This window comes from Bradysia coprophila, unplaced genomic scaffold (genome assembly GCF_014529535.1).
Source record: "Bradysia coprophila strain Holo2 unplaced genomic scaffold, BU_Bcop_v1 contig_561, whole genome shotgun sequence".
NCBI classification, from domain to species: Eukaryota; Metazoa; Arthropoda; class Insecta; order Diptera; family Sciaridae; genus Bradysia; species Bradysia coprophila.
Window position 1 is genome coordinate 2395842 of NW_023503807.1, and position 14407 is coordinate 2410248.

At 38.1% G+C, this 14407-nt stretch overlaps 2 protein-coding genes across 5 annotated transcripts in view; one reads left to right on the forward strand and one right to left on the reverse strand.

Annotated features, from left to right (window-relative positions):
• Nucleotides 1–6602, reverse strand: part of LOC119083106 (drebrin-like protein) — a 34450-nt gene extending 27848 nt beyond the window's left edge. The window contains exons 1-4 of the mRNA XM_037192738.1: nucleotides 5971–6602; nucleotides 5635–5844; nucleotides 5429–5578; nucleotides 5246–5367 (exon numbers count right to left, since the gene is read on the reverse strand). Of these exons, the coding sequence (XP_037048633.1) occupies nucleotides 5246–5367; nucleotides 5429–5578; nucleotides 5635–5844; nucleotides 5971–6399 (911 nt within the window). The 5' untranslated portion in view covers nucleotides 6400–6602. The remainder of the gene's footprint in view (nucleotides 1–5245; nucleotides 5368–5428; nucleotides 5579–5634; nucleotides 5845–5970) is intronic.
• LOC119083103 (mediator of RNA polymerase II transcription subunit 15-like) overlaps nucleotides 1–12704 on the forward strand; it is a 50906-nt gene extending 38202 nt beyond the window's left edge. For 3 of the 4 annotated variants that reach the window (XM_037192732.1, XM_037192730.1, XM_037192731.1), the window contains exons 4-11: nucleotides 8950–9023; nucleotides 10471–10770; nucleotides 10836–11175; nucleotides 11246–11401; nucleotides 11469–11651; nucleotides 11715–11884; nucleotides 11952–12067; nucleotides 12126–12704. In XM_037192732.1, coding sequence (XP_037048627.1) covers nucleotides 8950–9023; nucleotides 10471–10770; nucleotides 10836–11175; nucleotides 11246–11401; nucleotides 11469–11651; nucleotides 11715–11884; nucleotides 11952–12067; nucleotides 12126–12597 — 1811 coding nt within the window. In that variant the 3' untranslated portion in view covers nucleotides 12598–12704. Of the gene's footprint in view, nucleotides 1–8310; nucleotides 8498–8563; nucleotides 8698–8775; nucleotides 9024–10470; nucleotides 10771–10835; nucleotides 11176–11245; nucleotides 11402–11468; nucleotides 11652–11714; nucleotides 11885–11951; nucleotides 12068–12125 lie in introns of those variants that run through there. The other variant, XM_037192729.1, reaches the window with a different exon arrangement.
• The last annotated feature ends 1703 nt before the right edge of the window (nucleotides 12705–14407 follow it).

Sequence of the window (14407 nt, forward strand, 5' to 3'; positions counted from 1 at the left end):
CAGTTGCTCTGCAAAAAAATAACTTTTCAAACTGAACATCTGCAATGACTGGATCGTGTGAATTGGAAAATGCGAACATCTTTTTGAATAAAAATTTGCTTTTACAGTTTTTTGCCTTGACTTCTGTTTCTGTACCTAGTTGAGTTAACTGATCTGCCAGAAGGTCAGGTGGCACGTAAAAATAATCATAAGGAACCTCTGGCATTGAAAAAAAAACCTGACGAAACCGATCCGGTTATATTGTCTTAATCACTCTCGTCTCTAGATTATAGATGATACTGCACTGTGAGAGGCCTTTTTACCTCGTTGTCGATAGCCTCAGAGATCTTTCCAATGACCTTAAAGTCGTTTCCGAGTATTTTCGCATTAATAAGTTGACTTCGAACTTGAATAAGACCAAATTGGTTCTCTTACGCAAGCCCCACGTGAATATCGATGACTTGCCTACACTTAAGTTTAATGGTGTACTTCGGTCAAGTGTCTCGGTTTGATGCTAGACGAGCATGTCAGTTGGAACGAGCACATTACCAGTGTGCTAGTAGCACCACCTCTGGTGGCATTGGTGCTATAAAGAAGTTGAGTTTTCTTCCGAGGAAAATCCTCAGAATTATCTACTTTTCGATTGTACACCCAGTTTTGACGTATTGTGTCGGTGTGTGAGGTTCCGCATAGTTTCGCAGGCTATGCATTTCTCGAGTTATTTAGGATTTAATTTTGATGACAGCACTGAAAAAGCGTTACGTAATTTATGAGTCATCCTTTAAGCATTATAAAGGAGTAAATCTTGAGCTACGTTACAGAAAAATATTTTTTTTTTAATTCGATCTACAGTCAGAGGCAGCGAAATTTCAGCATGAATTTGATTCAGCTGTTTTTCAGCTGATCCACACATGCAATCAAAACTGTTTATACGGTTGAAGCTTCTACACGCGTGGTAGTGGAAGAACTGTACAAAGACGTATAAACAGTTTTGATTGTTTTTGTGGATCAGCTGGAAAACAGCTGAAGCAAATTCATGCTGAAATTTCACTGCCTTTGACTGTTCGAATATGCATCAAAATGCAATGAGAAAGAGGATACCGTGGGCTAAGTTACCAATTGTGACAAATATGTATTGTCGAGCAGCTTTTTCACCAAATAATGGTATATGGTCCCTAAGCAAATCAAGTGCTCCTGCCTGTATTAACTCTCGTGTCGTGCGAGAGATTGTAAAATAGTAATTTATACAACCGAGTGATAAATGCTTTTTTAGGCATTAGATGTGTAGATTGTCACTCGAGACCGCAGTTGTATACAACGTTTTTCGCAATAAAGGCAACGGAAGGTCCTACTTTTCGTCACTTGTTGCGAAAAATATCTATTGTCGATTTACCCATTTATGATTTAACTTACCTTCCACATCACACTTTTCACAACGGTTTGCTTCCGCCTACCTCCTACCGTCACTATTAGAAAGAATTCATTTCAACCATAAATTGTACATTTATTTCCAATTCAAAATACTTTTTTTCCGTGATTACAAAACAATCATTTTTAGTTCGTAATAATAATAATAAAAAACCATAACGACATTATACGACAGCAGTGACATAATAAATCCATTTCCTATACAAAAATAGGGTTGACAAAATTAACTTTAAAAATATAAAGTTCGTTCTACATGAAGGAACGACGTTATAGTGCACTTTCAAGAACCGCACACACACAATACACTCTCACTCTCACTCACACACAACCACGAATGTATGTATATATTACTGCTTTCGTAAAAGAAATCTTAATTTTTGTTTAATTAGAATTAAATATAATCTTCCAATCTATATTTTACCTTAAAAGCTAGTTCTTACACGTAGTTGGTTACTCTCAACATTTTAATATTTTTCTTTTAAACTCTTTTTTACTCTTCTTAAAAGTTTTCTTTCAATCAAATTCTATAATAATATCCTTTGGAATGCAAATTTTTTGTTTCAATTTTCTTTTATATTTGTTTGGTTTGGTTTGGTTAAACTCTTTTATTTTTCTATAATATTTACTTCATCGAAGTATGGTTTCATAATCTAATTCTTTTTTGTTTTTTTAAAAAAGGCACTCTAGTGTTGCAACCGTGAGAAAACTTCATTCATTTTCTGATAATATAATAGAAAAACCCAACCGTTGCAAAATCAAATTCATTTTTGCTTTAAAAAAAATATCTAAATAACGAGATATTTTAACTTTATATTTATCGTAAATTATTTAGTTTCTATTTTTTTTTTGTAAAAGCTCCTTATAAACGCATGATCCAATTTTAATTTTGATTTTATATTTTAGTGTATACGAAAAATTTGTAAATGTTTCATTATGCTTTGTGTATATGTAAGCCACGGATATTATTTATTATAAACATTTTCTTCTTCTTTTATATTATTTTGTTTTATCGTTGATAGCTAGTTTCCTAACTTGTGCCTAAATGGAAATTTGGCGAAGCCGAAGTATGAGCAAAATCCCAGTTTAGGCACAAGTTAGGAACAAGATTTTATGTACAGAAGTGGGATCCACGTTACATTACAAACGTCACTTTTACGCATTAGTGCGACAGAATATATAATAGTCATTAACAAGACACAAGCAAATGTTGCGTTGAAAGCGTATTCGATGTGTGGGATAAGTCTTTAAGTTTCTGATAAATCAAAAGAAATGTTGAGCTCACAAGTCGACTCGTAAATTAGAAGTTATAAGTCCTCTAATATGGAGGAAAGTACCATAACTTATAATTTATAGCTCGACCTTCAAGCCATAAATTGAAATTTGGAACTAACATTACATAACCGAATCACAAAAGTTTATTTTCAAAGATTTGCATCCCGATCTAACAATAACACTAAGAGTTGAATGACTTTTTGTACCATTTTTAACGTAAATTTTAGTTCGGTCACTAGTCAAGGGCTGTGCCTGTTTTAGCTTGATTCGGATAAAATAACAAAAGTTGTAGTCAAGAATTCATAAATATTTTCAAGTATTCGAAGATCGCCGTACGACGAAAGTAGGCATCATTCATAAAGTATGTAACGCTATAGTCTATGATTCTGTAGAACACGCTTCGCTGTCCCACAAAATGTAATTAAAACTTTCTTTTTATTAATGTGTAGACTGCCACGCAAGGCCAGATCCTCTTACGAACTTTAACAGACTTTATGAACACAGTCTCACAAAAGAACCAAATGTCGAGTCTTGACAACACTTGCTACAAAGCAATAAAGTAAAACTACCAAATACGAGCCCATGCTGTACTAACGTACAACGTGAAAAAGCCTCAGATTTTTTTTTTGTTCTACGGTGGACGTCAGTGAATTTTAGGCATGAACTTCCTTTATCAGTTTTTCAGCTGGTCTACTCATACAAACAGAAGTTCTTATATTTGTTTATACCAGTGAAATAGTTACACGCACGCGTGTATCACTGGTAAAACCGTATAAAGACGTAACGAACAAGAAACAACTGAAGCCAATTCATGGCTAAATTTCACTACCGTCCAAGGCAAGAAATTCTCCTAACACTAAGCTCAGACCACGACATTTTACATAGAAGTAATTTGATCTATAGTTATCCTATTAACTTCAATTAGAACAGCAACTTTAATTAATTTCTTGCAAATGTACAGTTCATGAATGATTGTTTCATGTAAATAATTTGCTATGCATCGGATGCATCGGCTGATCGTCTGGATTATAGGTATATATTTCAGTGAGACGCATTACTATTTGCTCGGATGCTCGCCCGTGTTTTACCGATGTGAATTACCGAAATTACCTAATTCACTGACTAAATTACCTAAAAGTAAGTTCGGCAATTTTGCCAATAAATCAGGTAATTTCATCGGTGATTAAGGTGAATTTGGTAATTATTATCAATAATTAGCCCTGCTACTGATACAAACACTAGACATCGTAAAAAAACCTGGTGGCACAAGGAGCTATCGCAAGATACTGAACATTAACTATACATTGTAACGCAAAGACTAGACGATATTAATGAGAAAAAAGTATCGAGACTTTTTATGGAGTTTGATTCGATTTAAAGGCAAAAAAGCCGGACAAAACAGAAATAATTTACACATGCGGACGACCAATTATTATTTAAATTAGCTTTATATATATGTTAACAAAACTGTTTCAATATTTCAATTAGATTTTGACATTTCAACGGAATTCATTATTATTTTACAGGAAAAATTAATGTGAATCTAGACGATCAAAATGTTGAGTCCACAAAACCGGTCAACCAACAATGCACTAAAATTTTGTTAAATCAAAATATTTACCGTACGAAACGGTCATAATGCTTCATGATGCAATGAGCAAATCCAAAGATTGAGTGTACTCTTTCTTTTTGCTGAAAATCGGGACATGCAGATAGATTTAAAATTGATGCATGCGCTCTTGCTGCCAGGGCCTCCAAGCCAGCGCTGACAGTCTCTTGATCATCTTCCGGACTTGATTTGCCACTATCTTCGTCCGAAGACGATACATTCTCCGGCGTTATTCCGTCCCAAAAATCGCGGTTTCTGTGTTGTTTTTTGAAACATAGCTTTAGACGAAGCTACATTTGTATAAACCCAGATGGCATTTGAGTGGACTGAATGATAAGTGAGAAAGAAAAGGAAAGAAAAAAACATCATGAAAATTTATGATTTATAGTAAACAATGAAAGCACACAATCTGTACATTGTACCCGGTTCAAACAAACTCAGGGGAAAAAAGTGTAAAAAGCTCTTGACAATACAACTTTTTCAGAACGAATTGTCCACAAGTTCATTTATTTCCGTTCAATTAACTTCACCAATTACCAGCAAATCGATTAAAAACTTTCTGAGACCGTGACTCTGACGCAACTTTTTTCATTGAAAACGTAAGAGTGAACGACAGTTACATTTTGTACACTGACTTTCAGGCAAAACGGGCATGGAAATAAGGTTTTCTTACCGGTCAACCGAGTCAAAATTTCCCGGTAACCAAAAGTTTAAAACTGACTTCCCGATCCATACATTTTCCGGAGCTTCGTTCAGCGACTCGCAATCGGGTATCAGTCAACCATTTTTCGTCAATCGATTTATTGAATAACGTGATTTAGTCGTTCAGTTTCAAACTTATTTAATAAAACTCTCTATCAGCCCCAATCCCTAAAGAAGTGAGATCACCTGAGGATCGATTTTAAGACTGGCTTCGCTTGACACAAATATTGAGCACAACAAAATTATTCCTCTTACCTTTGACTTGGCGTCGTTTCTAGTGCTTTAGGAACATTCTGCCACTGATTTTTACCATTTGATTGTCCGTACTGATTCGACATTGGCTGACTGGTGAAATTTTGTTGTTTTTGTTCCTGTGCCTGGAAGGGCAAAAAAGCTTTCAACAGAAGATCAGCAATGACCGAAAATCGCTTCACTTACGGCATACGATTCCAATATGTTCTGCTGAACACGGTTCTGTTCAATGAATTGCTCTTGGCATCTTAATATTTCGTTTTGAATCAAATTGATTTTGTAGAAATTTTTTTCAACTTCCTGTTGATTCGAATTCACTTTAGCTTTACCGTATTCCTGTAAGATGACGGAATTGACAAGTTTTCAGTGATTTTGTGGGTGAGGATACCAACCATAACATAAAAAATGAGCATTTGACACAGGTCGAAACATTCCGGTGCAGTAGGTTCGGTCAAGATTTTGGGATCCAGGAAGCCATTTTTGATGATCACTTGAACTTTCTGCAAAAATGCTTCGATCGGCAGAGTTTGCGCCCAAGATATTGAGTTCGCATGAAGCGATGAGTTTGACGGGATTGACGATACTGAACTGTTGTTGCTCGGCTTGAAATTGAGAAAGAACGCGATTAAACCATCGGACTGTGAGGTTAAGGACTTTGTGCCAAAATAGTTGAAATTTCTGAAGAATAATTCGAAAGGAAACGCCTGTCAGTAGATGCTGCGTCTTACCTGATTTTCGCGGTTCTCATTACCAAGATACTGCGCACTGTGGCCGCCATTACGTGATGTTATGGCTCGTCTTCTCATTGAGTTAGGATTCACGTTATTTGAGACTGTGTTGTAATGCGATCCCGTACCAAGTGGTTGCGCAACTGGCGTCGATTGAGCAGCTATGGCTATCACATTATTACCGAATTGGACGTATTCGGTTGGTGGCGGTGGTTGTGCGAAATATCCTTGCGGAACATTGTGCTGCGAAGAATCTGCATTGCTACAGGCATCAACTGTTTCATCATCGGAAACGTCACTCCAAATTTGTTTCAGTGACGCAGAAATTTTGTAATCCTCACTCTGTGCTCCATCATTTTCGTCACGCATGAAAACCATATTCCATGGATTTTTTGTTGTTCTATCGAAATTTTCGTCCGAGTTGGACATGTTTTTATTGTTCTTTAGTATACAGTGGGGGAGTTCCGACGATAGGTAACGAAATGATTTTAACTTAACATGAAACACTTAAAGTATCGAAAAAAAAAATAAATTTTACAAAAGCAGCCAATGTAACGGATAGAAGTATTGGAGGTTAGAATTTTTGATTCGTCCGTTGAATTATTGTTGCGTGCTCCGCATGTCATAGTAAAAAAAAGAATGGGAAAATTGGAGATTGCATAAAATTGATTAAATTTTGGAATGAAACGCACTCATTAGTTGGAGTGGCGATTTTTAAAATGTAACGTTTTTGACGTAAACATAGAAAATATCAATCTTTTGGAAGAACAGTTTAGAACAAGGCTGTAAACTTTGGGGAGGTCACGCAGACCGTCATTTTATTAGATACGCGGGAACACACCACGTCTGATGATTTTGCATACAAAAAAAATTCACCACATCATCACGGTAGGTGAATTTTTGTATGAAATCCGCCATGTTATCATCAAGTGTGGTGTGTCACCCGCGTATCTGTATCTGCGTGACCTCCCCAAAGTTTACAGCCTTGGTTTAGAACACAATTAGAACAAGTTAAGACACTTCTGAGTTGAATACGAAGGCGGTGAAACACAAATTTTGACATATAATGAGTGTGTTGAACAAAACATGTCTAAATTGTCAAAATTTGTGTTTCACTCAAGGTTCTGAAAGAACAGGCAAAGAGCTCGTTACAGTAATTCTTCGTTAAGTTTAACTAGTGAATTTTGACAAGTCTTCCCATATAAATTATACGGGTTAGACCTGTCAAAATTTTCACAGTGTTCGCAGCATTCTCGGATGTCTTTTTCGATTGTGGATCTCTACAACCTACGCCACTTATAGTTTAATTCAAATCGTCAACTGGCCTTACTATTATTTTCATCGATACCAGTGGATTAGGCTGTATTGATTCTGCACCACTAAAACCAAGATCGACGTCCTTGACCTACGATTGTTTACGTTTTCTTTTCACCGTAATGACTGAACTGTTCTCATTTGGTTTATATAACGACTTTTCTTCTGCGCAAATAATATGTAATTTAAAAGGCCGAAAGGCCTTACTCATATTATGACATGAAATAAACTAACTAACTAACTAACTAACTTCACTGGACAATACTGTACACAAAGTATATACAATGAAACCAGGTATGGTCTGTTCATTCAACCCGGAGGACAAGGCGAAAACAAACTCACCTCTCATGAGAGGTGAGTTTGTTTATATGAAATCGCTATGTCCTCCGCTCCATACAAAGTTTGACATTCGACCATACTTTGTTTTGACGGTCATTGAGTATATAAACACTGAAGGTAATGCAAATGGGTGAATTTGTGGTGAGTTTAAGGTATATTTATACACATACGTATTTACAGCACGATGTAAATATATGTATTAGCGTCATAGGAAATTCACCCGAAAGTTTGGATTTGATTTACGTACTTAAACGCACTCATTTTCATATTATTTTGACATAAAATGTGAGTGCGTTTAAGACGAATTCGACGATCGACCATACCTGTTCTATACTTTCATTGATTAAACTTAAGATCTACTAGAATTACGTAGATTACGTTACAAATTTTGGTTTCAGTTAAAAAACAGTAGAAGTTTATATACGTCGTTCAACAATAATTACCTCTCTAAAATTAGCTAACAGTTATTTGCGTATTTGTTTTGTATGTACATGCGATTGATTTTAAAACGTTTTTCATGAAAAGGGTCGAAATAGCTAAAAGTGTAACGTGGACGCACTTTCCCGATATTTTTTTTTTAAACTATTGCGCTACCGAAAATCAAACTGACACACAAAATGAAAACAACAAAGAATGCGTTCAATACTCACCATAAACATTCTTCACCGATGGTAGCGACACTGTCATGACAGCTCTGACAGCTTCCTCCTGTGTCATTGTTACAGATTTCATTTTAATTATCGTGCTTATGTTTGATTCGACATTTTTGTTTGCAAAGTAATTTTTTGAGTAAACAGTAGACTGTGTTAATTGGTGACGAGATGGCAGAAGAGTGGCAAACACCAGCTTTTCGTCAGAATGTTGTGAGCAAAATGTAAGCGCTTCTTGACTGATTTTTCTGGGGTAAAATCAAAAAATTAATTTTGTTTTCAATTCCAAGAAACGAAGCTATAGCCTCCGCAAGTCTGATGTCATCGAGAAACGGTACGGAAATGGAGAATCACGTATTCTCGAAAGCTAAAACCAAAGAAGAATATTTGGGATTTGTGGCCAAACTGATAATTCATGTCAGAGGTTAGTCGCTTGTTGTTGTTAGTTTAATCTTCCTTAGTGACTCATATTGTTCATGCACTCGACATTTTTTACACGTAGACACAAAGAACAAGAATGCACAGCAACAGCAGCAACAACAACAACAGCAGCAGCAGCAGCAACAACAACAACAACAAAATCCAGATGGTGGAATGCAAGATCCCATCAATGCGCTACAGAATCTGGCTAGCCAGGGTAGTCGACAACAAATTCAACCGCAAATGATGATGGGAGGCCAGCAAATGAACATCAATCCAAACATGGGACCGGTGCAACAGGGATCGAATGTACTTCAGTCTCTTATTCATGTAAGTGTTTTCCGGTTAAGTTTTTAGACAGACAAACAAGGAATCTGTGTGAATACAGTGCGTGCACTGTATATCGGGGTCGATTATTAAACTGCCAGAGCTTGTCATTGAACCTTAAGCATATTAAACCGACATTCTCAGCTACGTGCGAAATGAGATCTCTTGTTTGAAGTCTTTTCATTTGAAACGGCATGTGTACTTGATCAACAATCACTGTTATTGTTGTCAGGGTCGGACTGGCTTGAAAAAGCCCTTTGGGCGTTTTATGAAGAAAATTTGTAAAAAGCCCTTCGTTGCCTTTAATTCATACAAAAACCAAAAAGCCTGGTTGTTCGGGTCTGGTTGTTGCGATAAGCTCTGGTTGGTGTGTTCTTTTACTTTTCTCCTTCTTTTACACAAGTTTCGACTTCACCTAGATCCCAAGAACAAGCTCCGTTTGTGCACTTGCAAGATTTTTGTCGATTTGTGGGTTGGACATAACAATGGGATGAGTCAAATGCGATTCATGTTCAGAAACATATTTTGACGAATCTGTACAATGTTCGTTTTCGGATCAATTTGGTCTGATGTAGTTGCATGTTGCACAAAACGTTGTTTGGCAAAGTAGAGCCAAATTGTTAAAATTGGCGAAGGTCAATGGATTAGATTTGTAGCTTCCTGATCAGAATTTTCTGTCTACAAAATTGAAATTGTTAACAGGCAACTGCTGACGACTCAAACATTTCCATATCCAAACTGACTAACTTGACAGCCGACGACATTGTCAACCGATATGAATGCTCTGAAACCAGAAATATGGCGAACGCCCAGTTACAACGTATCATTGTGTCGGAACAAGGGAAGATTAGCAAGCTCAAACGAATAAAGATGGAGCGCAAACTGAGTACGGCCGACGGCCAGTTGCAACGGATCATTTTGTTGGAGAAACTTCACGTTCTCCAATTGAAACTGATTCGAATGGAACGTGAATTGCACACTACAGTTTGTAGTCACAGTTCTGGCTAGAGGCGCCATAATCAATCACGTCTCAATTGTACACCGTCATTGGTGATAGCAATAAAATGGAAATCGAAACGATCCATTCGAACGCAGTGCCTCAATAATTTTAAGTTTCGTTCATTTCTATGGTTTCAACATTTTTGTATCAGAATTTCTTGTTCGATTAAATTGTCTGGAGAAAAATGAATTTTCTTTATTACGGCTTCCTGTCTGGTCGTTGGTATCATTTGCGGTTTTATCTTAAATTATTCGAGGTTTGCCAATGCAACCAAGACATTGTCTTTCAAAGCAAATCATTCACCGACAGTAATGTAGGAGCGGAACTAACAATGTATCACGGGTGAACAAGCTTTCTCATCATTTTCAGCGTAAATCAATAAAAGGAAGCTTCGCTAAACCTTGGTCCATCTTCTGCCGGTAGTAATGCGAACTTTTCATTTTTCCACAGCAAAGACCGGGCCAACAGCAAATGCCAAATATGCAAAATATTCGTCAGCAAATGCAACAAATGCCGGGCAATATGCAACAGGGTAATATGCCTCCTGGAGCAGGTATGGTCAATCACAATATGGGTATGGGAGCGATGGGAAATCAAGTTCCCAATCCGGCTGGTCAAATCGGTGGTAATATGGCTGGCCAGATCAATCAAATGCAGATGGGCAATATGCAAAATCAACAAATTAATCCCATGGGCAACATGGTGTCCATGCCAATCAATCAACAGCAAATGGGACAGAATCAGATGAATGTAAGGCATTGCCGTAATGGGCTATGGAAAATCGAACTGTTTCTCAAAATGTCGTTCAATCTTAGGTCAACATGAACAATCAGATGAATCCTGGCCAAATGTCCCAGATGCTCGGCCGAATCAATGTGGGACCAGGTGCGGGACCGATGAATCATCAGAACATGGGCAATCAAATGGGTCCAATGAATCCGAATGGAATGCCACAAATGGCACCGAACAATATGCAACAGCAAATGGGACCGAATGTGATGAACGCACAGATCCCAATAAATCAACAGGCCATGGCACCCAATCAAATGAGTGGTGGTCCGATGGGCATGAATCCAATGATGAATATGCAGCAACAGCACATGGCTCGGAAGCCACAGGAAATGATGATGAATAACAATCAGAATATGTATCAAGGTAACGAGCACACAGTTTGAGTAAAAGGCGTTTTAGAGACTATACCCTGCACATTGTATCCAATTCACAGTTCGAAATGTTGGTCCGAACCAATTTTTCCGAAAAAGTCCGAGTCCCAGTTCGACAACCTCGCCGGCAAACATTGCTTCATCTCATCAAAACCAAATGGTTCCGAGTCCAGCGTTGGTGGCATCACCTCAAATGCCAAACATGCAACAACGAAACGGTAATTTTCACAGAGATGAAGAGAATCCCGGTCCAGTACATGAAACGTTGATTTCATTATGTTACAGTTATGGGTATGGCGCCGTCTCCGAGCTCATCCATCAATACACCCGGACAGGCTGTCGCCGTTCCGAGTCCGTTGAATCCACACGAGGAGCAACAATACCGTGAAAAGTACAGACAATTGACGAAATACATCGAACCTTTGAAGCGAATGGTTGCTCGCATTGGCAATGACGGAAAAGATTCAAGTAAACGGCGAATCACACTGAAAATGTGAATCATTTTTGTTAACGCAGGCAAACTCTTTCCAGATGAAAAACTGTTGAAAATGAACAAATTGTTGGAGATTCTGTGCAATCCCAACCGACGTATTCCACTCGACACTTTACTGAAATGTGAAATAGCTTTGGAAAAGATGGACTTTAAAACGTATTCTTGTCCTCCGACCGGCGGTCTCATTGGCAATTTGAAAGAGCATCCGGTAAGTCATTCATATTCCGAACGTATATCATGCCTGGTTGGTCAATTAACTTTTTGGCCTGTTGTAGATAAACAATCCACTTCTGGAGGCTGTCAGTGCTAATCTACAGAGTCCGATCGGAAATCATACATTGCAACGCTCATTTCGACCGTGTCTAGAGGCGCTCTTCGGACCAGACATCAAGTAAATATTCAGTCACAAATCTCAGACTCAATTTATCAAACGATTCGTTCTGTAATAGGAACCTGCCGTCGCCAGCAAAACAACAGAGGTTATCCGTTACCAGCGATACAACGTCATCGTCAGCGCTCGAAATTCCGCATGTTCTGCAAGGGGAAATCGCCCGGCTCGACCAAAAATTCAAAGTGTCCCTGGATCCATCGTCCCAGAACGGCACCAAGCTAATCAAACTCGTCTGTTGTTTGGACTCGCAGCATCTGCCCTGCGTTCCGCCCGTTAGCGTTGTGATACCGGACGACTATCCGTACAGTGCGCCCAGCTGCAAATTCGCAACCGGACAGGAGTACAATGCAACTCCGTTCTTGATATCGGTGCAGAGTGCACTGATTGCTCGCATCTCGAAATTACCAAAATTATTTTCGCTATCGCATTTGCTGGACACGTGGGAGATGTCGGTGCGTCAGGCATGCTCGCCGGCGTTGAATGCACAACAAATGAATCCGACAGCTACGTCGGTGTTGCTGGGAATTTAAAATGAATGCCAACATTTAACGGAATTTATTAACTAAATTTAATTTGGACTTTTTGGTCGTCATTTCTTGTTGTCTCAAAATAAAAACGAATATTTGTATACGTAGAATGAACAGAGTTGTTATTTATCGACGAAAATCTCTAGGTTAAAACATTCCTACCAGCAGAAACAACGAGTGCAATCATACAATGCGATTTTACCATTTTGTAAAACATAAACAAAGTTTGACAGTTTGAGTGGGAAATGTTCTATTTTCTCCCTCGTCAACAAAACAAAATTTCCTCATGGCCACTTGAGGGAGATGAGAAAGTAAGGTAAATCACGGTGGGGTTGAACAAAATTTAAATAGAGTCGCGACACCACCTCTGATTTTTTTTAATATTCTTATTGAGGGACTCGAGTACTATAAGGAACCACATTCAGTTCGAAAAATTTTCCAGCCGTTTCGGAGAACCGGCACTCATGGCCGTGCGGGACCGACGAGTCAATTTGAATACAGATTGTTATCGCAACGGATAGAGGGACTAATTCTAAGCTAATTCGTATTGAAATGGCTCCCCTCGACAACTTGACCACGTAGCTACAGCCAGCTAAAGTCGAAAATTCGACATCTTTGAATGGTGATATGTCCAAGACGAAGAAAGTTTGAAACTCTTTGAATGGCGATATTGGTAGAGCATTCCATGCTCTAATAAACGCCGAGAATAGATTTTACAAAATTTGTTTGAATTGTACAATATTTGAAAAAATTTATTTTCACCATCTTCGGCGAAACTAGGACTCGTCTGTAATACACAGGTTGATCCTGTCTGCAACAAAACAATAATGCCTGATCAGCCTGCAGTCTAAGCTTTACAACAATACCACACTCGCCATACCAGCCTCACAACAAGTATCTTTTACGACATTTTGTTTGCAGCAAGGTCACTCTACGACGAAATTTTCAATTTATCATCTATCTTCAAGTGCCCGTTCCTTTAGAATGAGTGGAATTGTTATGCATTCTTCATAAATAAGTGGTATAAGTCATTTGCAGCTATTCTTACATTAATTACGTGTATCTGGAGTCGGTTAAAGCTGATTTCCACATATTTTTACGGTAAATTTCCTCTAATGGTTAGCGAAATCAGCTTTAACCGACTGTTATTCTCGGCGTTTATTAGAGCATGGAATGCTCTACCAATATCGCCATTCAAAGAGTTTCAAACTTTCTTCGTCTTGGACATATCACCATTCAAAGATGTCGAATTTTCGACTTTAGCTGGCTGTAGCTACGTGGTCAAGTTGTCGAGGGGAGCCATTTCAATACGAATTAGCTTAGAATTAGTCCCTCTATCCGTTGCGATAACAATCTGTATTCAAATTGACTCGTCGGTCCCGCACGGCCATGAGTGCCGGTTCTCCGAAACGGCTGGAAAATTTTTCGAACTGAATGTGGTTCCTTATAGTACTCGAGTCCCTCAATAAGAATATTAAAAAAAATCAGAGGTGGTGTCGCGACTCTATTTAAATTTTGTTCAACCCCACCGTGAAATCACACCGCACACATCAAATTGTCACTGACATAACTCGGAATAAAAAGAAGAAAAATATAGTTTTCATGCGGATTTCGTTGATCCGAGGCGTAGCCGAGTTCTTTCTTTTCACTATAATGAAATCTGCAATACCCACCCGCTTGGTGCAACATCGCCCTCTTTATACCAAATTTTATGACCATTTCGGTCATCGACTATTTTGTTTTCCAATTAAAAATTAAAATTAATGGTCATTGCCCATATAAACCAACAACAACCGTCAAGCACATCAAGCAC